Here is a 25,290-nt window from a genome sequence, read left to right as displayed (position 1 = left end):
AATATGTCACAGGGGCCGGATAGCTCAAAGGATATGGTAACATGGGCTATATATGTCACAGGGGCCAGAAATATCTCTTGAGATATGGTAACATGGGCTATATATGTCACAGGGGCTAGAAATATCTCGCCAGCTATGTCTCAAGGTTATGGTTACATGGGCTATATATGTCACAGGGACCAGATAGCTCAAAGGATATGGTAACATGGGCTATATATGTCACAGGGGCCAGAAATATCTCTTTGGGCATATGGTAACATGGGCTAGATATGTCACAGGGGCCAGATATATCTCAAGGGTTATGGTTACATGGGCTAGATATGTCACAGGGGCCAGAGTTGTCTCAAATATTAGAGCTAGACATGTCACAGGGGGTAGACATGTCATTTGGACTAGATATCTCAAGGGTTAGACAGTTACATGAGCTAGATATTTGCCTGACAGGTCTCAGGAACCATACATGTCACAGGAGGTTAACATCCACATCCACATGGACTATTCAACTTGACGGTTACAGGGCTAACTATATCACAGGGACAAGATATATTTTTAGGATAAGACAGGGGCTAAATATGTCACATTGGCTACATGTATATATCTCAAGGGTTAGACGGTTACAGGGCTGGGTATTTCACAGGGGCTAGACAGTCACAGGGGTTTGATTTGTCACGTAGTCTAGACATGTTATAGAGGCTATACATACCACAGGAAAATTTACCAATTTCCTGAAAAACTTAATCTTTAATCGATGTTATTTTCTCTTTTCTAGAAATTACCATTAAATCCAACGTGGGATGAACATTCGTGAGGAGGACCCATAAAAGTAACTTCGATAGAGCACAACTTTTACTGGCAGCAATAAGAAGATAGAAGGAGAAAAACTTCCATTTGCCCAGCTTAACTATTGGACGGGCAATTCAGTCTCGATTAAAATGAAATTCATCAAAGATGTCTCTCGAACGACTTTTAAGCTATGTCAGAAGAAAATTCGTAGAATCTTGCCCATGATTTGCGGTATTGTGGTTCTAACCTATCTGTTGACGTACAGTAGCCATGAAGACGATATGATAGTCGGTGTTCGAAAGAAGCAGTTGGGCATAAATTTGGAAGTGACTTCGCCATCTGTTAATGATTCGCAGTTAAGTGTTACGACCGACAATACGACGATAGGAACTACCCCCATACCAGTTAATCCAGCTATACACTTTCCTTTGGATATAGATCTAAAACAGAGCGTAAAAGATAAAATTGAAAAGAACATTGACGTTCCTGCAAAACCCATCAACGAGCATAATTTTAAATATATCCACAAGCCGCTGAAGTGTGAATTTGCAAACATTGCAGGAGGCATCAATATGCTAATTCTAGTGAAATCAGGCGTTAGGAATGTGTTTCTGCGAAATGGCATACGAGATACTTGGGGTGAAAATCTTGCAGGAAATATAAAACTAAGATTTATGCTTGGGTACTCTGTATCGCACGTAGAAACATCAAAACGGGAGGCGGAGACCTACAACGACATCATCCTCGAAAATTTTGTAGACGCGTATCCGAATAATACTTTAAAAACCATCATGGGCTTTAATTGGGCCGTGACCGAATGTGCGTCTGCAAGGATCATTCTGTTTTTGGATGACGATCATTTGCCCCATGTGAATAATATAATGACACACCTGCGTTCGTTAAACGATGATGATTTGGATTCGTTATTTCTCGGCTATCGAATCGACAACGGGAAGATCTACAAAGGACGGCACCATTGGGCTATACCGCGCAACGTCTACCCGTATAAAACTTGGGCGCCCTATCTCAGAGGAGGCGCGTATATTGTCTCGCAGAAAAATGCAAAGAAATTTGCGGTAGCCTTTCCTTTTGTCCAATATTTGCATGTCGACGATGGATATCTGGGCGTTGTAGCGTTAAAACTCGGCATAGAACCCCAACATGATGACAGGTTCGTGACGAGGAAGCGAGATATTATGAATAATAAAGCTAGTTTTGTATATAACGATTACAAACATCCACATAATCTTAAGATGGGTTGGAAGGTAGTCAAAAACGCAAAATCTTAAACTTTAGGGTATAAGGTCTTCAGAAAATGAGAAACGGAAGATTTCAAATTGAAAATGAAGCCCGACTTTTTTTCAAAAGATCTTAAACTGGAATAGAAAGTGATTAAAAGCTACAAAAGAAAAGTCCTCAAACTTGGCTTTATGTTAGTTTACCACCCAAGATTTAAGATTGTGCAAGAAACATAGATCTTTTACTGGTATGAAAGGTCATCAAAACTTCATGATGGATATCAACAACTTTATCATCTTAAAACTTACTGAATCCGCGGAAGGTTTTTGACTTTGCTAGAATGTAGGCAAAAACCAAGGAAAGTCAGCAAAAACGCAAGATCTTAAACTGTGCAGGAAGGTCGACAAAAACGCACGATCTTAAACTGTGCAGGAAGGTCGACAAAAACGCACGATCTGGAACTGTGCAGGAAGGTCGACAAAAACGCACGATCTGGAACTGTGCAGGAAGGTCGACAAAAACGCACGATCTTAAACTGTGCAGGAAAGTCGACAAAAACGCACGATCTGGAACTGTGCAGGAAGGTCGACAAAAACGCACGATCTGGAACTGTGCAGGAAGGTCGACAAAAACGCACGATCTTAAACTGTGCAGGAAGGTCGACAAAAACGCACGATCTGGAACTGTGCAGGAAGGTCGACAAAAACGCACGATCTGGAACTGTGCAGGAAAGTCGACAAAAACGCACGATCTGGAACTGTGCAGGAAAGTCGGCAAAAACGCACGATCTTAAACAGTGCAGGAAAGTCGACAAAAACGCACAATCTTAAACTGTGCAGGAAGGTCGACAAAAACGCACGATCTTAAACTGTGCAGGAAGGTCGGCAAAAACGCACAATCTTAAACTGTGCAGGAAGGTCGGCAAAAACGCACGATCTGGAACTGTACCTGGATGGAAGGTCAGAAGGTCATTTACAACTTTATTTGTTCACGCTGAATTTAATCTTTAAATTTTGGAACACAATGGACTGTCGCAATATACAGCACAGGCTTTTGACTCTATAGATATATGGACCCTCTATATATGTGTGTGTAGACCATGACATTGTATTACAAATATATAGATGTGTCCTTATATTTATAGAGTCAAAAGCCTGTGATACAAGGGGTAGGGTGGTCCAATTGCCATAAAATTAAAATACTAATAGGGATGGTAATATTATGGTGATTCAACCTCTCGTGGTGTATTGTGACAGTCCCCTGTGTTTTGGAAGACCTTTTCTGGGCGTGAATTATTCATAATGTGTTCAACATATACTTGGATCATGTAACATGGTTGACAATAAGAACAGGTTTATTTTAATAAGGAAGTCTCAAAATTATTATATTCTGTTCATATATTGATTGGAGTTGTAACATTTTTATTTTAAGTGAACACCGAATTGTGTATGTATAATGAAGTATAATTCTATTTTATCATAATTAAAAAATATTTTCCTTGCTCTAGTTCAAGTGTTACAATAAAAGCCTACTACCTTTCCTAAATGGCTTTTGATTTTTAAAACGCGTATGTAACGAGATAATTGTAGAGACGCAATAGTTTTTACCTAAATGTTAATACTGCACTTATCATTACCTTCTTAACAATTTAAGTAAAATGAATTAAATGTTAATTTTCATCACGCGGGTCGTTTTATGTTTCCCGCCGTCGTCCTAATTACCGAGTGTTAGTTGACTATCACTGAGGCAGACGGCAAAACAGCGAAATGAATCTTCACTGCTAACAAAGATTACGCAGGAAATCTTGCATTAATTTGGTACTGGACCTCAACTTATGCCATCGATATATACACATAGTTATGTTATTATTCTTTTTAAAGTTGTATGTGCCGTAACTGGCCGAAAATTTGGACATGTTATTTTTTCTTCAATTATCTATTAAACCATAAGTTTTATTGAACAAAGCTGTGAAAATCACTTAAATGGACAGACAAACATACATAATGCCTTATAAACGTTAGTTAGAACACATAGGTTATGCACTGAGAAATTCTCGTTTTTTATGCCTTATACATGTTAAGATGGAAACATACCTTCAGAAATCACTTTACAATTACTAATAATACTGTACAAATGTACAATGAAATTGTGGACAACAATATGGCTTCATGGTCTTACCGTATGTACTCATTTCACTACACTGAAAATGTTAATATAATGATTTTTGGCAGGACTGCCAAAAAGCATTTTCAGCTCTTTTTTATAGTCGTAAAATTAAAAACTATACATTGAAAGTATTGTAATTCTCAAAATGTTGGTTACTTTTGGAGTTTTATAACATATTAAGAGCTCTTCTTGATTCGTGACTATGAAAAATACGGCACATATAACTTTAAGAAAAAAATAATATTTGCTTTTGGAAAGGTAATTGGCCTTTAATGTTTTTCCAAACAAGATAATTTCGATTGTAATTTGTAATATTTTATTTCCTTGTAACAAGGAGTTGTTCGTTTTCACAAATTTTCTGGGCCGACTAATAAAAGATGTTTCTGTTTAAAATTCCTACTATACTTCTTTATGCGTCAGTAGTGAAAAGTACAATCTGACCTATAAGAGTTACTTCCCTTCTTTTGATCGTTACCTCCGTTGCAGACGTGGTACTATGACATGTCAAACGTTTGCATTATTCAATAACTGATTATTTATATTCAATATACTGTTTTCATTTATATTGTATAAATTTCATTTACATTCAATAGTTCTAAATTTGTATTCAATATCGTTTGTGTGTATAATCAATGTTTAGTCCTTATATTCAATATTTCACATTTGTATCATGAAAAAAAGTTATTTTTATTTAAACACTCTCCTCTATCATATTCATATTAATTCCAAGATTTTTCTCTTTCATTGACAAGTTCGTCATCGCCGTCTTTAACAAGCTATCGTCCATCAAATCATCGAACGTTACCATGATGACGATATTTTCAGCTTGTTGACTTAGTAGCATCTTCATATGTTTCTCCAGATGCTCTTTCACCTTTGACCTTTCGCCGATATCTCCATGGAAATCGACACACACCAGGTCACCAATTGCACATTTAAATGGCATACCAATAGACAGAAGCGGTTGTCCGGACGCATTTTCCGGATCCAAAGACGTGCATAAAATGTTTTGATTTTCCGAGACAAAATGTTGTATATTAGAAGACAATAGTCTATAAGCAACCCAGTTACATACAAAACGTTCAGTCGGAAACAAAATGGAGCACAGTTTTGTTGACGTGAAAATCTTGGCTATGGCGTCATGGTTCAATGGCTCTGTGTCCATGACGTCAGTGATTTTTGGCAGAACCGTGGAAGCTGCTCCTTGAAAAACTAGCACCTTCTGAAGTAAGACAACACATGATATTAAGCATAAAGCCGGACTTTCTATCATAAATATAGCTGCATTGCCTGCCGTAGTTGTTCAATACAATGTCTAGTACTATTTATGAGCGCAGCCTAGCGGAGATAATTGGTACTAAGGCAGGTAAAGCAGACAGTCTATCATAAAGAGTGGTCGATTTCCCTTTAGGTTAATATATTGAAAGAAAGCAGAACTTGTGAAGTACATGCATGGACCACAGGCTTTTGACTCATACACATACAGACACCTGTATATATGTTTTATAGTGGGTAATCAATGTTACACACATATACTGCATATAGAGGTGTCTGTATATCTATAGAGTCAAAAGCCTGTGCATGGACAGCAAGATTTATCTCCAGGGTTCTGTTGCTAGGCATCGTCAATTAAGAATAAGAATTAAATTGGCGACGCATTAATAAATGTACTGTGACATTAGATATATATAAAGACCTTGATATGCATATAAAGAGAAAAAAATGTCTATAGAACCAAACGCCTGTGGTTGGGACAATTCCATCCTGGATACTCCACGGGCTCCGATTACTTACGATTTCTACAACCCTGGACTATCTCATAGTAAAACCGGAGGCAACAGAATAGAACAGGTAATTTAGTCCTTTGATACACATCAAAAGAGCCGTATAACGGTACAATTTGGTTCACTGAGTGGCTTTGAAGTTAGGCGTACATCTCTCTGAAGTCTTCAAAGGAAATTTCTGCTGGCCTATGATTGGTTCAGATTTTTCTCTCTGAGCTGTCTTTAGTTTTACTAGAAGATAGCCTAGGGGCATCCTCAGAGATAGCCTAGGGGCATCCTCATTACTCCAGGGGTTACGATCACTTACGATCTCTACACTCCTGGACTATCTCATAGTAAAAATGAAGGCAGTTCAGCGGAAACCATCTGAACCAATCATAGGCCTACAAAGATTTCCTTTGAAGACTTCAGAGAGAGCGACTATTAAATTCAAAGTCACACAGTTAACCACAGTGTACCTTTATAGGGGTCTTTTGATGTACATCAAACGACTGAATTACCTGTCCTGTTCTGTTGCCTCCAGTTTTACTATGATATAGTCCAGGGGTGTAGAGTTCGTAATATCGTAAGTGATCGGAACCCCTAGAGTATCGAGGATGCCCAAGGGATGTAGAGATCGTAAGTGATCGGAACCCCTAGGGTATCGAGGATGGGACCATTACCTGTATATGAGAAAGTACAAATCTTACCCGTTTCCCCACAAAAGTCGCTCCTTTCTCTACCAATCGTTCCACTTCCTCGTCCACATGCATTGCAATTGCACTCCGCTTTATGTTTTTGTCGCATATAATAAACTGACGAATGTAATCCGAGAGACTCCGATAGACTCCTTTCCCTTCGTAATCCTCATGGACACGTGCGGCCCGAACCAAAGATGTCGTTCCGTCATCCACGGTAGTGAGAAACGCAAATCCAACCTAGAAAATAAGATATCTGTATTACTTTTGATACATCCTCAACATTCCATGGTTACTATCACTTTCGTTAAATTTATCCTTGATTATGTCTAGTGTTATAGCAAAACTGAAGGATCTGTCCGTGACAATGGATCGCACGGGCATAGCTAGAGGCTGTTACATGTGCAAGCCCAGGCATATTTGGTAATACTTGGTTTTGCTAACCTAGGTTCAACAAAATGACGGGTCGACATACATGTAGATGTTATAACTTTACAAGACCATGGATTATGAATAACTCATACTAGGGCATATATAAAAAAGCCCGGGCTTTTTTATATAGCAAGCTACGCCCCTGGGACGAGCATTTGTTGTACATTAGGTTTATGGCGTCGCTCTCGGTAGTCTCGATTGGTCATTTATTTTCTCCTTAACCACATTCACTTTTGCTATGATACGTTTCGGCAGGTCTGTTGAAAAATGACCGTTGAAAAATGACCTTGGCAAATTCTCAACGGATCGTCTGTTGTAAAATGACATTAGTACATACACATATATAACTGTTGCACAAACATTCTCGAATTCTGTTATCACCATTCCTAATATAAGCGCCCCTTCTGTCCTGGTATTTAAATTACGTCGATTTGAATTGAAATTGTGTATTGTTATCATCATAACAAATACCTCATTTAATTTATTGTTAGTGTTGTGTGCTTTTGGGATGTGTGATGTGTTGTTGTGTGTTGTTGGGTTTTTTGGTGTTGTTGTGTTGTGTGATGTTGTGTTGTGTGGCTGTGTGGTGTTGTGTTGTGTGTTGTTGTATGCTGTGTTGTTGTATGTTGTTGTATGTTTTGTTGTGTGTTGTGTTGTCGTATGGTTTTGTTGTGTCATTGTGTATTGCGTTGTTGCTGTATGTTGTTGTATTGTTGTATAATGTTTTGTTGTGTGTTTGATGTTGTATGGTGTTATGTGTTATGTTGTTGTGTTGTGTTGTTGTATTATGTTTTGTTGTGTGTTGATGTGTTGTCCTATAGTGTTGTTGTGTCATTGTGTGTATTGCGTTGTTGCTGTATGTTGTTGTATTGTTGTATAATGTTTTGTTGTGTGTTTGATGTTGTATGTTGTGTGTTATGTTGTTGTGTTGTGTTGTCGTATGGTTTTGTTGTGCCATTGTGTATTGCGTTGTTGTTGTGTGTTGTGTTGTTGTGTGCTGTGTTGTTGTATGTTGTTGTATTGTTGTATAATGTTTTGTTGTGTGTTGATGTGTTGTCGTATGGTGTTGTTGTGCCATTGTGTATTGCGTTGTTGTTGTGTGTTGTGTTGTTGTGTGCTGTGTTGTTGTATGTTGTTGTATTGTTGTATAATGTTTTGTTGTGTGTTTGATGTTGTATGTTGTGTGTTATGTTGTTGTGTTGTGTTGTTGTATTATGTTGTGTTGTGTGTTGATGTGTTGTCCTATAGTGTTGTTGTGTCATTGTGTATTGCGTTGTTGCTGTATGTTGTTGTATTGTTGTATAATGTTTTGTTGTGTGTTTGATGTTGTATGTTGTGTGTTATGTTGTTGTGTTGTGTTGTTGTATTATGTTGTGTTGTGTGTTGATGTGTTGTCCTATAGTGTTGTTGTGTCATTGTGTATTGCGTTGTTGCTGTATGTTGTTGTATTGTTGTATAATGTTTTGTTGTGTGTTTGATGTTGTATGTTGTGTGTTATGTTGTTGTGTTGTGTTGTCGTATGGTTTTGTTGTGCCATTGTGTATTGCGTTGTTGTTGTGTGTTGTGTTGTTGTGTGCTGTGTTGTTGTATGTTGTTGTATTGTTGTATAATGTTTTGTTGTGTGTTGATGTGTTGTCGTATGGTGTTGTTGTGCCATTGTGTATTGCGTTGTTGTTGTGTGTTGTGTTGTTGTGTGCTGTGTTGTTGTATGTTGTTGTATTGTTGTATAATGTTTTGTTGTGTGTTTGATGTTGTATGTTGTGTGTTATGTTGTTGTGTTGTGTTGTTGTATTGTGTTGTGTTGTGTGTTGATGTGTTGTCCTATAGTGTTGTTATGTCATTGTGTATTGCGTTGTTGCTGTATGTTGTTGTATTGTTGTATAATGTTTTGTTGTGTGTTTGATGTTATATGTTGTTGTGTGTTATGTTGTTGTGCTGTGTTGTTGTATTATGTTGTGTTGTGTATTGATGTGTTGTGTCGTCGTATGGTGTTGTTGTGTTTGGTGTTGTGTGGTGTGGTTTTTCTCTAGGTACTCTGGCTTTCCACTACCTCCTGAACCTGTCACGTTCTGAAATGACCCTGACTGTTAATAGGACATCAAACAAAAATAAACCAAACGAAACTAACGAAACTTATGTATTTGTCCGACAACGTTTTGCTAATTTCTGCACTAAGTTTCTTCAATATATCGTAAAAAATCGATAAAAATGTTCAAAAGAATTAATCTTGGCTTTTGATAAAAATAAAGACCTGGAATTTTGGCATTCATTTTTTCCAAAGCAATATAGATAGATAGTCAACTGGAGCCAGTCACCGGGAAAGTTGGGTTACGTAATAATAAAAAAAGAGTTCTTATGGTCACCTTTCAACCGGGGTCCATTTTCAACGGGTCGATGTAAAAGTGCGCTAATGTTCAGTTTTCAACGGTTTTTGGGGTCATTTTTCAACGTTGAAAAATGACCCGAGGTCAGTTTTCAACGGGGGTTCATTTTCAACGTTACACCGGCTTGCCTTACATGCTTAGAGACTTTCTATTCGGAAGCATTTGATTGTGAGATCTAAAATTAAGTAATATGGAGATTGCTAACCTTCCCGCCAAATAGTCAAGACCGTAATATATATAATCAATGGCTCTGTGTCCATGACGTCAGTGATTTTTGGCAGAACCGTGGAAGCTGCTCCTTGAAAAACTAGCACCTTCTGAAGTAAGACAACACATGATATTAAGCATAAAGCCGGACTTTCTATCATAAATATAGCTGCATTGCCTGCCGTAGTTGTTCAATACAATGTCTAGTACTATTTATGAGCGCAGCCTAGCGGAGATAATTGGTACTAAGGCAGGTAAAGCAGACAGTCTATCATAAAGAGTGGTCGATTTCCCTTTAGGTTAATATATTGAAAGAAAGCAGAACTTGTGAAGTACATGCATGGACCACAGGCTTTTGACTCATACACATACAGACACCTGTATATATGTTTTATAGTGGGTAATCAATGTTACACACATATACTGCATATAGAGGTGTCTGTATATCTATAGAGTCAAAAGCCTGTGCATGGACAGCAAGATTTATCTCCAGGGTTCTGTTGCTAGGCATCGTCAATTAAGAATAAGAATTAAATTGGCGACGCATTAATAAATGTACTGTGACATTAGATATATATAAAGACCTTGATATGCATATAAAGAGAAAAAAATGTCTATAGAACCAAACGCCTGTGGTTGGGACAATTCCATCCTGGATACTCCACGGGCTCCGATTACTTACGATTTCTACAACCCTGGACTATCTCATAGTAAAACCGGAGGCAACAGAATAGAACAGGTAATTTAGTCCTTTGATACACATCAAAAGAGCCGTATAACGGTACAATTTGGTTCACTGAGTGGCTTTGAAGTTAGGCGTACATCTCTCTGAAGTCTTCAAAGGAAATTTCTGCTGGCCTATGATTGGTTCAGATTTTTCTCTCTGAGCTGTCTTTAGTTTTACTAGAAGATAGCCTAGGGGCATCCTCAGAGATAGCCTAGGGGCATCCTCATTACTCCAGGGGTTACGATCACTTACGATCTCTACACTCCTGGACTATCTCATAGTAAAAATGAAGGCAGTTCAGCGGAAACCATCTGAACCAATCATAGGCCTACAAAGATTTCCTTTGAAGACTTCAGAGAGAGCGACTATTAAATTCAAAGTCACACAGTTAACCACAGTGTACCTTTATAGGGGTCTTTTGATGTACATCAAACGACTGAATTACCTGTCCTGTTCTGTTGCCTCCAGTTTTACTATGATATAGTCCAGGGGTGTAGAGTTCGTAATATCGTAAGTGATCGGAACCCCTAGAGTATCGAGGATGCCCAAGGGATGTAGAGATCGTAAGTGATCGGAACCCCTAGGGTATCGAGGATGGGACCATTACCTGTATATGAGAAAGTACAAATCTTACCCGTTTCCCCACAAAAGTCGCTCCTTTCTCTACCAATCGTTCCACTTCCTCGTCCACATGCATTGCAATTGCACTCCGCTTTATGTTTTTGTCGCATATAATAAACTGACGAATGTAATCCGAGAGACTCCGATAGACTCCTTTCCCTTCGTAATCCTCATGGACACGTGCGGCCCGAACCAAAGATGTCGTTCCGTCATCCACGGTAGTGAGAAACGCAAATCCAACCTAGAAAATAAGATATCTGTATTACTTTTGATACATCCTCAACATTCCATGGTTACTATCACTTTCGTTAAATTTATCCTTGATTATGTCTAGTGTTATAGCAAAACTGAAGGATCTGTCCGTGACAATGGATCGCACGGGCATAGCTAGAGGCTGTTACATGTGCAAGCCCAGGCATATTTGGTAATACTTGGTTTTGCTAACCTAGGTTCAACAAAATGACGGGTCGACATACATGTAGATGTTATAACTTTACAAGACCATGGATTATGAATAACTCATACTAGGGCATATATAAAAAAGCCCGGGCTTTTTTATATAGCAAGCTACGCCCCTGGGACGAGCATTTGTTGTACATTAGGTTTATGGCGTCGCTCTCGGTAGTCTCGATTGGTCATTTATTTTCTCCTTAACCACATTCACTTTTGCTATGATACGTTTCGGCAGGTCTGTTGAAAAATGACCGTTGAAAAATGACCTTGGCAAATTCTCAACGGATCGTCTGTTGTAAAATGACATTAGTACATACACATATATAACTGTTGCACAAACATTCTCGAATTCTGTTATCACCATTCCTAATATAAGCGCCCCTTCTGTCCTGGTATTTAAATTACGTCGATTTGAATTGAAATTGTGTATTGTTATCATCATAACAAATACCTCATTTAATTTATTGTTAGTGTTGTGTGCTTTTGGGATGTGTGATGTGTTGTTGTGTGTTGTTGGGTTTTTTGGTGTTGTTGTGTTGTGTGATGTTGTGTTGTGTGGCTGTGTGGTGTTGTGTTGTGTGTTGTTGTATGCTGTGTTGTTGTATGTTGTTGTATGTTTTGTTGTGTGTTGTGTTGTCGTATGGTTTTGTTGTGTCATTGTGTATTGCGTTGTTGCTGTATGTTGTTGTATTGTTGTATAATGTTTTGTTGTGTGTTTGATGTTGTATGGTGTTATGTGTTATGTTGTTGTGTTGTGTTGTTGTATTATGTTTTGTTGTGTGTTGATGTGTTGTCCTATAGTGTTGTTGTGTCATTGTGTATTGCGTTGTTGCTGTATGTTGTTGTATTGTTGTATAATGTTTTGTTGTGTGTTTGATGTTGTATGTTGTGTGTTATTTGTTGTTGTGTTGTGTTGTCGTATGGTTTTGTTGTGCCATTGTGTATTGCGTTGTTGTTGTGTGTTGTGTTGTTGTGTGCTGTGTTGTTGTATGTTGTTGTATTGTTGTATAATGTTTTGTTGTGTGTTGATGTGTTGTCGTATGGTGTTGTTGTGCCATTGTGTATTGCGTTGTTGTTGTGTGTTGTGTTGTTGTGTGCTGTGTTGTTGTATGTTGTTGTATTGTTGTATAATGTTTTGTTGTGTGTTTGATGTTGTATGTTGTGTGTTATGTTGTTGTGTTGTGTTGTTGTATTATGTTGTGTTGTGTGTTGATGTGTTGTCCTATAGTGTTGTTGTGTCATTGTGTATTGCGTTGTTGCTGTATGTTGTTGTATTGTTGTATAATGTTTTGTTGTGTGTTTGATGTTGTATGTTGTGTGTTATGTTGTTGTGTTGTGTTGTTGTATTATGTTGTGTTGTGTGTTGATGTGTTGTCCTATAGTGTTGTTGTGTCATTGTGTATTGCGTTGTTGCTGTATGTTGTTGTATTGTTGTATAATGTTTTGTTGTGTGTTTGATGTTGTATGTTGTGTGTTATGTTGTTGTGTTGTGTTGTCGTATGGTTTTGTTGTGCCATTGTGTATTGCGTTGTTGTTGTGTGTTGTGTTGTTGTGTGCTGTGTTGTTGTATGTTGTTGTATTGTTGTATAATGTTTTGTTGTGTGTTGATGTGTTGTCGTATGGTGTTGTTGTGCCATTGTGTATTGCGTTGTTGTTGTGTGTTGTGTTGTTGTGTGCTGTGTTGTTGTATGTTGTTGTATTGTTGTATAATGTTTTGTTGTGTGTTTGATGTTGTATGTTGTGTGTTATGTTGTTGTGTTGTGTTGTTGTATTGTGTTGTGTTGTGTGTTGATGTGTTGTCCTATAGTGTTGTTATGTCATTGTGTATTGCGTTGTTGCTGTATGTTGTTGTATTGTTGTATAATGTTTTGTTGTGTGTTTGATGTTATATGTTGTTGTGTGTTATGTTGTTGTGCTGTGTTGTTGTATTATGTTGTGTTGTGTATTGATGTGTTGTGTCGTCGTATGGTGTTGTTGTGTTTGGTGTTGTGTGGTGTGGTTTTTCTCTAGGTACTCTGGCTTTCCACTACCTCCTGAACCTGTCACGTTCTGAAATGACCCTGACTGTTAATAGGACATCAAACAAAAATAAACCAAACGAAACTAACGAAACTTATGTATTTGTCCGACAACGTTTTGCTAATTTCTGCACTAAGTTTCTTCAATATATCGTAAAAAATCGATAAAAATGTTCAAAAGAATTAATCTTGGCTTTTGATAAAAATAAAGACCTGGAATTTTGGCATTCATTTTTTCCAAAGCAATATAGATAGATAGTCAACTGGAGCCAGTCACCGGGAAAGTTGGGTTACGTAATAATAAAAAAAGAGTTCTTATGGTCACCTTTCAACCGGGGTCCATTTTCAACGGGTCGATGTAAAAGTGCGCTAATGTTCAGTTTTCAACGGTTTTTGGGGTCATTTTTCAACGTTGAAAAATGACCCGAGGTCAGTTTTCAACGGGGGTTCATTTTCAACGTTACACCGGCTTGCCTTACATGCTTAGAGACTTTCTATTCGATTTGATCATGTAATATGGAGATTGCTAAAATTAAGTATATGGGTTTTTTTTCATCTCACCATTTTTTCTCCATCCATGGCAACATATCCCCGATGTGTTTTTAACATGGTGTGATACCTTCCCGCCAAATAGTCAAGACCGTAATATATACCTCGTCGTATGGCGATGACGTCATCGTAATCATCGGCAGTGACTTGACGAAAGGTCAAATCCATGGCCTAAGGGTTGGATCAGATAATAAGAGACATATCATTTTGTTTTGTGAGTTTAATAATTGTTGCATTTTATAAAAAAAAAGTATTTTCTTCGAATGTTGCTCATTCATAGCCCATATGAATGCCAACTGGACATGCAAATTCAATGAAGCGCGAAAGCGCATCACGTTAAATTTGTTTCTGTTCCCGTTCGCATTCATAATGGCTATGAATGCCAACTGAAAGACGTCCAATGCTTATATTTATATTTGGTTACAATTTTATGATGAAATCACAAGGGATTTTAATATATTTTGTTTTGGTCTTTCAACGTCATCTTAAACCATCAAAATCAGCCAAAAACCGAAACTTACCGATTTCGCCGGCATCCTTCTTTGATGACCGTAGTATATGTCATAGAGCTGCACAGTGAAAATGTAAGTATATTATGATAAATCACGTGAAAGAATACCTTGAATGTTATTTTAAGATACCAAAGTAAGCAAGAAATCGTGATACATCATATTTCAACAATTTTTAAGTTGATAAATGTGTATCAGAGCACAGAAGTGATATAAAATTAAAAACTGACAAAAGTAGAGCCATGAATTCGTTCCTGATTTGACCGACTTTCTTATCTTAAAGCCGCATAATCCGTATCTTTCAGGGTCCGTAAATCAACAAAAGAAAATTAGGGTACATATATTATAAAAAGTTATCAACTTTCCCCTAATTACACACCCAAAAAGTCCCGAGTTCAAAAGAAATTAATCATTAAAAATTCGATATCCAGAGTGTTTGAATATGCATTTTCAATCGTAGACGATCACGTGACTTTCCAGACCAAACGAAATGGCGTGCCCAGTCAAAAGTGTGTCGTTCATGTTAGCAGGAACTTCTACGGAAGAACTTGTTACTTATCATGAACAAGTGAATCTTTTGTTATGTGATGAAGTTAAAGAGTCCCTCAGAACAATATATATACATTAACGTCGTGTAAACAATACTTCCATTCGGTCATTTAGAGTGTTTAAAATACGGCGATCGGTTGACTATGCTTTGCCTAATTTCCGGGGGCCACCGGAGGGATTTTTGTGGGAACGGTATTAAAACTTCGTATAAAATACGTGTTGCGATACCATACAACGTACTAGACAAGATGATAAATTGTACAAAAATGTACCAGATATATAAATAATGGTGTTGATAAATAATGAAATAGACAAGACACATCGTATTAAATAAAGACTAAAATGGTTTTCTACATGTAAATCTCTGGTGATACACTGTATTTTTTAAAATAAATATCTCAGACGATTTTGACTTGCCTTGGATAACCATATAACTTGTTTTATAAAGGTCCAAATGAAATATAATAATAAATCAAGTAAAATAAGCACGGAGAGCAAACTTGACATAATATGCATTTTTGTTCAATGTCATATGTGTATACATGTATACATACATATCTATTAGGTAAATAATCATGTACCGCCATAAACGAGTATAAAACTTAATACATGTTATTGTATGTATATTTCTGATATTTATGTTGGAAAAGCTCCATGTTCGTTAAAAACATGATGATAAATTTCTGGTGAAACTATAAACATTTGGTTATATGATTTCAAGGATTACAGAAAATTAAAAAAAAAAATAAAAGAAAGAATGGGGTTGAGGTTGCAATAAGGCGGTTTAATGTGTGTTAAAAGTTCTGAATGTCTAACATGCAATTATGTATATATTTTCTGTGTAGATAATGAAGACAGCTCCCTTAGTTAAATTTGTGATGTACATGTACATGTACATGATAGCTTGCCAATGAACCATATAGCTACCATATAATATGATGTCCAGCCGTGCATTTGCCTCTGAATCAAATGAATCAGAAACATGCATAATAAAAGACCTAGATGTTTCTTATACAATCATATTTATGCACAAATAGCACATTCATATGCATTGTATAGTGTCATGTACACATATTGTGCATCGAATTTTTAAAAGTCAATAGAAAAATGACTGGAGTTCAAAATAGCATCCAGTAGCAAATAAGCTGACCATAGCATGTGATTATCATGTCATCAGAGTAATTGCAATAAAATTCATTTTTTAGTATGTATATAGTCTAACCTAGTGGAAAATCTAACTTTATTAGATGTACTTTGTTAGTTTAACTTTATATATTCAAGCAATCCTAATTCCTTTAGTGTGATCTTGCTCCAAACACTAATTATGTGAAGTTGCTAAGAGCTTGTACATGTAGACCTTTATTGACCTGGACTAATTAGAAGTGATTGTCAGTCTATTCCTTTCTAAATCAATCAAAACTTTGCAACTTAAAATGGTCAAAAATGAATAATGCAATTTAACAACATGCATCACAGGCTATTGTCTCTACAGATAAATGGATATTCTTATATATATGTGCAATCTGTGTATTACACAACAACAAGATTTTTTTATTACACATAGGGATATATGTATATCTATACAGCCAATATCTTGAGATTTGACACTGACTTTTGACCTAAATAACCTTTGATCTAGCTCCAGTCTTGTTTGCTATTTATTTTCTGTATTTTAACATTTCTGAAATGAACACTACATAATTAAACAACTCAGACAAATGACATATATTATAAATAATTGGTTTATTGTTCATAAATTAGAATTACATCCTTGTCCCATATAAATTATTAAAAAATTATACACACTAGGTGTGTAAACATGCAGTTATCATTATTATTCCTTTTTTCATTAGTTTGAAGAAGAAATGAATAATTTGAAAATATCCTGGTGATAATAGTAAAGAATTATGCTAGGTTTGTTCTGTCCTTCCTTCTTGAAAATAATTTCTTTCTGGTTCATAATGGGTACATTACAAACAGACTTTATTTTTTACTGTCAGTTTTGATCTCAGAGATACATGTAGTTGTTTTTCCCTTTTATTTTTGGGCGAGCTGCTATCACATCTTGCACTTCTGTCATCTGGTTGAAGGTCCCATATATTCTATAAAGAAAATGTGGAGTAAATGTCAGTTATGTACATAGATAAATACTGTATACATGCATGTACATATTCTTTCAGTGTAAGCCTACATGTAAATCAAACTAGTTCCAATTGTTTTCTGTCAAACACAAATTTATAACAATTACACATTTTTTGAACACGTTTATCAAAATCAAACCTCACTAGATACTAAGTTAGTCATTTCTTGAATTACAGAGGTCTAGGCATTTTCATGTGAAGAATAATGGTACTAATTAGTGCCAGAATTTATGAATCCTAAATATATTGGACATAATATATAATACATATTTTAAAAAGTCAATTACTATTCTTTACTTACACCACTTACGATGTATTGGTGTGAATCTTATATAATTAAGACCGGCAGATAGGATAACGAGTACGTGACTAAGTGACTGTAAGTCTAAAAAAAATACAATCTTATACACACGAGCACTGATGAATTAAGTTTGAAAGTGGCTTCTTTAATACAGTAATATCCATAGCATACAGTAAAAGGATATATATCACTAATATACATCAATACACAAATATATATCGGAAAAGATATCACACTCCTGACGCTGTAAGCCTGTAACAGTAGCTACATGAATGCGATCATCTTTTAAGGAAACACGTATAATATGACTCTATTAATGCTTCTGTTGTAATCCAAGATTAAATCTGCTATATGTTCCCCAATTTATCAACACTTTTCCTGATTTCTAATCTCTATTTTACTATGGTACCAATTCCAAAAAGCGATCAAACACTTACAGAATATAACTGTTAACGTTACCCCTTCGGGGCCTCACTCACCTTATAGCGACCAAGAGAAGTCAGTTTATGTGGTTTTGGTAGATCATTCACAAATCATAGTTGTTGTCATAGCTCGAATTCGTTTCCATATAATATTCTCAGCAATTCAGAACATTTTTTAGTTTGAATAATTTCCTTATTCACTTCGAATCAGCAGTTGATTCTAAACCGGCGAGCTTTCACTGCAAAGCTCGCTCCATTGCGGTAAACAACTTTTATTTCCGGACATGCGCAAAGTAGCATTTCTAAGCTTTGGAGGCGTTAACTTTTGACTTTCTGTCGGACCGCGCGTAAGTCTAAAATAAAATTTTGTATATTTATATCTTTGGACCTCTAAACTTTCTAGACTTGTAATTTGGGGAAAGATCATAACTTTTTAGGGCTATTACACCATATCTTGTCATTTTTTGTTTTACAGACCCTGAAAGATACGGATCATGCGGCTTTAAAGATGCTCCACCGCCGACATAGCATAAATGATATTCATTATTTGAATAATAATTGGTGTACTATCGTATAAATATATGTCTAATTAACACAAAAAATAATATGAAATAATTTATTTTGCCTTTGGTGCATGCGCAATCAGTGCTTCATTCCATATAGGATATAGTGCCACGGAATTTTTTCGGGATGCAATTAATAATTTTTCATATTTTTAACTTGAAGTAAAATAAGAAGCTCGTACTTTTCATTGTTGGTAATGGTGTAAAGTAAGTAACTTTTGTAACTGAAGAAAAATACTAAATCGTCTTCTCCTGTTTTTGATAGTGAAAAAATACCATTTATCGGCGGTGGAGCATCTTTAACCTTCTGATAACCGCGTCCACAGTTTTCAGACCCAATTAATTTGGCTATTTTTATCACAGGGGTCTGAGAATTACTTATACAGTTTATGTCAATTAATTTGGCAATTATTATCACAGGGGTCTGAGAATTACTTGTACAGTTTATATCAATTAATTTGGCTATTATTATCACAGGGGTCTGAGAATTACTTGTACAGTTTATATCAATTAATTTGGCTATTATTATCACAGGGGTCTGAGAATTACTTATATAGTTTATATCAATTAATTTGGCTATCATTATCACAGGGGTCTGAGAATTACTTGTACAGTTTATATCAATTTGAACCCATCAGATCAAATATCAGTAAAAGCATATATATTTTATTTTATACAACGTAGAATACGATGTTACCGATTTTTGTTTTATCTAAACCCTAATGTTTGGGTTTTATAAGATAAATGTCTTATTAACAGCCAGGGTAATGTAAGGACGTGTCAGGTTTGTTGGTGGAGGAAAGCCGGACTACCCGGAGAAAAACCAATGCTCAGCGGTCAATACAGCACGCGACCCAGAGGTGGAGGGCTTGTGGTAATATGTCGAGACATCTTTTTATCCACAAATAATTTTATTAAAATCTGTACATTTAAATCATTCAATCCGAAATACACACATATTGCATGTAAATTCTTTGTAAGTATATTCACAATCACACACTATCACGCCATTGAAATTGAAACAAAGTAATCAATACAGATTGTTTGTTTGAGTTTTACGGCCCATCGACAACTAAGGTAATTTAGCAGCAAAGACTTATCAGAATAAAGCTGTTAAATAGTTGCATAGGAACAAATGAACATACAATCTCCCTTCTCTTACCTGAAAACGAAACTTGGACTAATTACGTAAAAATACGATAGTTATCACAAAAGTACATTTATTTCAGACCAAAATACACTCACGAAAGGATTATGATTTTCAATAGATTTAGTAAATAGAGTGGAACTTGGTTGATACGAACTCGGATAATTCGAAAACCCGGCTTAATACGAAGTACTTTGCCGGTCCTGGCCGAATTACTTCTTTGTCTTTGTTTAAAGAACTCGGATAATACGAAGAAATTTTGGGTCCGAATGACAAAACTCATACATAAAATGTTCTTATAACTAGAAATGATATTTTTGGACAAAGAAATTGCCGAAAATGCCGACTTCTTTTCCTTAAATCTGCTGTAGAACAGCTTTTCAAAATATATATCTCGGTCTTATTGTTATAATTTTGCAACTACTATCGACGATTTTGACATCTTTCTTGTTTACATCGTTTTACGACATGCAACTAGTCTATATTTACCATTTAAAGATATCGTCTGTAGACATGAGAACTCGCTTAATTCTAATACTCGGATAACTCGAAGTTTTATCTCGGTCCCTTCGAGTTCGTATTAACCGAGTTCCACTGTAGTTTAGTGTTCAGAGTTAACAGATAATAGGAAAAATTGTACTTGATATAGCTCTTTAGTGTAAATTTAAAGAAAGACTTGGTATCTACGAAACCTTCACTGCACTTAATTAAATTTCTTCGCTTAAAGATAAAGAACCTAGCGACAGCCAAAAGAACCTAGCGACAGCCAAAAGAACCTAGCGACAGCCAATATAAAGTTAAAGTGAATAGTCGGGCAAAGGAAACCAGTCTAAATGCGTTCTTTGGCCTTCCAAAAGTCATTGTATACCATAATGATGGTCAAGTTCTGCTTACGGTGTCCAGTTTTGACCATTGAAATTTTGGGGAAGCCCCGTGTAAATTTAGCACAGTTCTAAATATAAATTCGCCAAACTCTTTGAAAACGAGGCTGCGTGGAAATGTCAACATGGACATGTGTTTCTCAGTCGTGTCGGTGATAAACCACAAATGCGGTATGCAAATTGTTGTTTTGAGATGATACATTTGATGCAAATGAAGTATTCTTACATTAATGACAATGCTTTGTAATAATTTTTCGATAAAAGCATCTTGTACATGGAAATCGACACAAATATTCGGCCGATGCAGAGATGGGGCCCCGGAAGGGGCAATTATTGCAGCATCGCATTCGTCGTATTTTACATCAAGGACGTATATGGTCTCACTTATAAATCCTTGTTTACAGCAACCGAATCATGAAGGTTAAGTACAAATAATCATAACATAATTTCCCATTTAAAACCACACGAAAACGTTCCATAGAACGTCCATGCATGTAGCTGTCAAAGATGTGAAAATAAATTAGCTCATACATAGATATTTTACAAGTACAATATATGTGTTCAATTATTCGTGTAGTTTTTTGCAGAGATTTAATTAAATTATCTATGTCTCTGTTTTTTTTTTGGTTTTTTTTTTTTTTGTAAACAATATTTGAGTTCTGGAGAGAAATGACATGAATGTCCAGCTGGAAGGAAAGAAACTTTTATGATGTATATGTATCGTACAATGTATAAATGTAAACGTACATTCCATGTAGCTGCTATAGAATTACAACTAGGAAATTCTCTCAAACATTGATAATATTTAATTCTTCACATTCATGTAGGCCTATGCTGTGAGAATTAACACATCATATATATTTCCAGAAAACATATAGGCCTACATGTATGTTACTTTCCTTTTCTGTTGTTTCCTGTTCTTTTTTGTGCTCTGGAGAAAAAGATGATTGAGTTGAAGAAAAGTAATTTATTAAGAGAAATGTGTACCACAGTACTTTGTCTGTAGCCGAGGGGTTCTACCGGTATACTGTTTTAATAGTCCAGTAATTAATAATTAAATTGAAAATTTCAAAATTAAGATGAAATTGTAAATTCCATTTTTGAATGCAATGGTTCCCCTCCTTTGAGAGTACACAGTGTGTATACCCTTTTTGGTTTTTAGGAATAATACCTGAATAGGAACCTGAAATAACATGACAATCAATCAGGTATGTGTGTGTTGGGGGTGGGGGTGGGGGTGGGGGGCTAAAAGACAGAAGAATCATGAGGTTGGGAAGTTGTAACTTGAGTGGGGGGTTGAAATATAGAAGAAATAGCTACAGATAACTGGAAGTGGAAGGGTGCTTTATCATTGATCTGGTCATTGCATATTTGGGGTTTACATGGCTTTTTTTTGGTTATTTAGTCTCATTGATTTTGGAGCAACTTTGAATCCATATGGTACTGTATATCTTTCTTTTTTCCATGTGTAGCTATTTCTTCTGTATTTCACCCTCCGCCCAAGTCACAACTTCCCAATAGGTACCACTTTTTTGTTCAGAACTCAATATAAGACAGATGTACACAGTACTACATACTACATTTTAGTCTATGTGTTTGTAATCACTGTTACTACAGTATTAATACATAAATGGTCTATGTACAAGTTACACATAGACAATAAATGTGAAATTTGGTTCAGACAAAAAGATTTTTAACATTTCAGATAACTTGCTAGTTTTATGGTTTTATTTATATGTTGAGTCTACTCTCTTGTAAAGTAGAATTTAGAAATGCTAAGACAATGGTATCTATATTGCTATATGTAAAAAAATCCTTATATTTTAAAAGTTATTGAAAAACTATCTCACAAGCCCTGACAAACAAATGGGCCGGCATATGGATGCAAGAATTATAATCACTGGATCTAGAGAACTAATATAAACAAATATTTCTACAAAGTTAAACAATGAAAAAGTATTGCATCATAATTTTATTTAATGATTACAGTTGAAAGGAACATTTAATAAATTAATACTGTTTAAATGTTCTGTTCATGATCTTCTAGGTCCATATTGGAAAAGTTTACTTTCAAGAGCACTCATATCAACATTCTTCAGTCTTCATATGATGCTAATTGTATGTATATGTATACATACACTTGTATACAGGTCCAACGGATGAACTTTCTGTATTCATGTCACTATGCATGCATGGTGCCTGAAAAAAAGAACCAACAATTTTTAATATCTGTTGAATATGACAAAAATTGAAATGATCAATTTCAAATATATATAAATGAATAAATGTAGGTTCATTCTACAGGTTTTTTTTTTTTATTTTAGAGAAAACATTTTATAAGTTGTGAATGCGTGTCACTGATGCATTTGATAGAATCAAATATTGTTTCAAAAAAGATACAAAATTCATTATCTATAGTTCCAACAAAAATTCAGAATAATTATAAATGATACATGGCTGCAGTACATTTCAACTCTGTAAAGTTTGTCATATACACATGAACCAGGTACAGTTGTAATAAATATACAAACACTATTTATTATTATGACCAGAAATAATACTGTATGTGTCCTCCAAATATATCTAAAGAACAAGCTAAAACATACATGTACATATGTATATGTGTATATCAGAACATATACAATACAATTTTACCAATTAACCTACAATGTAAATCCTATATACAATGTATGTGTATAACACTACCAGAACATGTACAGAACAAAAATTTACAAATTAAAAATCTATAAATATATACATCAGAACTGTATGAATTGACCGGTAGCATAATATTATAGATTAATTGAAACAAATCTTAGCTTGATAATGCACTAGCGGTTACATTCTAACTGTACATGCATTACAACGGTACATTTTATAAATATACAGGGCATTCATTACCCCTAAAGAGGCCCCACGAAAGAACCGCTATTTACCCCCAGGGTTACGTTTTACGCGATTGGGGAACAGGTATGAAACATGTGACCAAATGTGACCACTCATTTATGAAAAAATACTGCTAGGGACTATTTACATAATGATCAAAATACGAAGACTCACTCACTATCAGCTGATCAGGGAGTACCGGGTAGTAGGCCTAGTTAGGTACATGTACGTACAGTAGCGGTCCGGAGCCGCGTGCTCGTTTGAACTGTTCTCTTCACTATAACAAGTTGTATTAACACTCTCCATGCGTCGTAATGTTTACCGAGTCAGTTGCTGGGATTGTCGCTGCTCCATTGCCTTTCCTTTCGCATTTTAGGTGAGTCAGTTGGTTGTTTTGGCGGAAACCTTTTGGTTCAAAACTACGGTAGCCATGTTTTGTTTACTACGGAGAGTGGTGGATGTTGCGCATGCGTTAAGATTGACCTGCACTCATAGCCGGTCGGGAGGACTTTTAGGATTCCCATAGATATTATTATTTTCTTCGCATGTACAGCGATTTTGACGGAAAGTTTTATTTTTCTAATTCATAAGAAATTATACCGAATATATTAATACCATTTTTACCGATTTTACAGTCACTTGCCCGACTATTCGCTTCAACAAAATAAAAATTAACATACTTTGTTTTTTTAATAAGTCCGAAGAGGATCAAAGTTTCGTATTTTATGGAATTGAGAATCAAAACATCTATACCTTCGCAAAAAGATCTTGTTTGAGAGTAGCAAGATAATCATTGAATTTTTATTATTTAGAACATTGTAAAAAAAAAAGGTGAAGAATATCCTCAGATCGTTCTTTACAAACAGGACACATGTCAGTAGTAGACACATTATAACGAAAAAGTTAATCTCAAGTGAAAATGACATTTTGAGAAACTTTGAAGTGTACTTCGACACAATCACTTAGGTAATAGCTTACATGTATAATTTGAAAAGCACGCTTTAAATCAAAATTTGGAAATACGCCGGACAAGACAGCTTTAAAATACGTAACTGGTATTTTTCGTGATTCGAAAGAAAAATAAAACATGAAAAAATCATTGTTTTGTATTTTTCCTTTTTCATTAATTCTTTTAATATATAGTATAGTACGGTATGCACCACATGGACTTGGTACGAATGCCAATCCACTTTTCAACCCACGGTTAAATATATTTAAGGAATATATTCATATTTTGTTGAGGTTATGAGGGTATAATGATAATGGAGCCCGTGTAAATTTTATGTAACCCGGTCGCCGAGTTACATAAAATTTACACGGGCTCCATTATCATTATACCCTCATAACCTCAACAAAATATAAATCCGAGACACCTTACCACTCGACCACCGCGGCGCCATATACCAATAATACCTCTAAACGGCCTAGGACACTGGTGGGTCCAATTTATACTTACTGTAACTTATTCTCAGACCCCTGTGCGTATGGACTATTTGAATGTTTTGACCCTTGTGGTTAACCGCTAGTTAAAACATTCCTTATTCAACATTTAGTTGTAATTACTGGAACTCACCTTTTCAATGAAAGAGGTCCCACGCACCGATTCAACAAATGTCCTCTGCTTCTTCAAAACGTTTGTGTAACAAATATAGGTCAGATCTGAGGTCACACACATATATAACGGCCATATATAACCACCAGGCAGACTGTTTGTTAAGACTCGTATGAAATACCGTACCGTACGAAATCACACATTGTAGTTAGCTAAGAGCTATTTTTGTAGAGATAATGGTTTGAATATCTCCATTGCTAAAGGCCCGATACCTTTCCGAAACGGCCTTAATTCTTAAA

The 25,290-nt window shown here is 35.8% G+C and overlaps 2 protein-coding genes and 1 long non-coding RNA gene across 4 annotated transcripts in view; 1 reads left to right on the top strand and 2 right to left on the bottom strand.

The window, feature by feature from the left end:
• The window catches only part of LOC138309849 (beta-1,3-galactosyltransferase 1-like), a 25,094-nt gene extending 20,599 nt beyond the window's left edge, over positions 1 to 4,495 (top strand). For both annotated transcript variants that reach the window (XM_069251089.1, XM_069251090.1), the window contains one exon: positions 770 to 4,495. In XM_069251089.1, the coding sequence (XP_069107190.1) occupies positions 933 to 2,072 (1,140 nt within the window). In that variant the 5' untranslated portion in view covers positions 770 to 932 and the 3' untranslated portion in view covers positions 2,073 to 4,495. The remainder of the gene's footprint in view (positions 1 to 769) is intronic.
• On the bottom strand, positions 4,488 to 25,290 carry LOC138309850 (histidine N-acetyltransferase-like). The gene is made up of 5 exons (XM_069251091.1): positions 25,013 to 25,290; positions 14,562 to 14,609; positions 14,053 to 14,211; positions 11,034 to 11,261; positions 4,488 to 5,410 (listed from the first exon to the last, which is right to left on the bottom strand). The coding sequence occupies exons 1-5, from the start codon at positions 25,112 to 25,114 to the stop codon at positions 4,880 to 4,882; spliced, it is 1,068 nt and encodes a 355-aa protein (XP_069107192.1). The 5' UTR covers positions 25,115 to 25,290; the 3' UTR covers positions 4,488 to 4,879.
• LOC138309440 (uncharacterized) lies at positions 22,508 to 24,028 on the bottom strand. Its single transcript, XR_011206274.1, has 2 exons — positions 23,614 to 24,028; positions 22,508 to 22,752 (listed from the first exon to the last, which is right to left on the bottom strand). It is a non-coding gene; the product is annotated as an uncharacterized lncRNA (long non-coding RNA).

The sequence above is a fragment of the Argopecten irradians genome, chromosome 15 (assembly GCF_041381155.1).
Source record: "Argopecten irradians isolate NY chromosome 15, Ai_NY, whole genome shotgun sequence".
NCBI lineage: Eukaryota > Metazoa > Mollusca > Bivalvia > Pectinida > Pectinidae > Argopecten > Argopecten irradians.
Note: the sequence above shows the minus strand (reverse complement) of the source record. Positions and strands in the feature narration are given on the sequence as shown.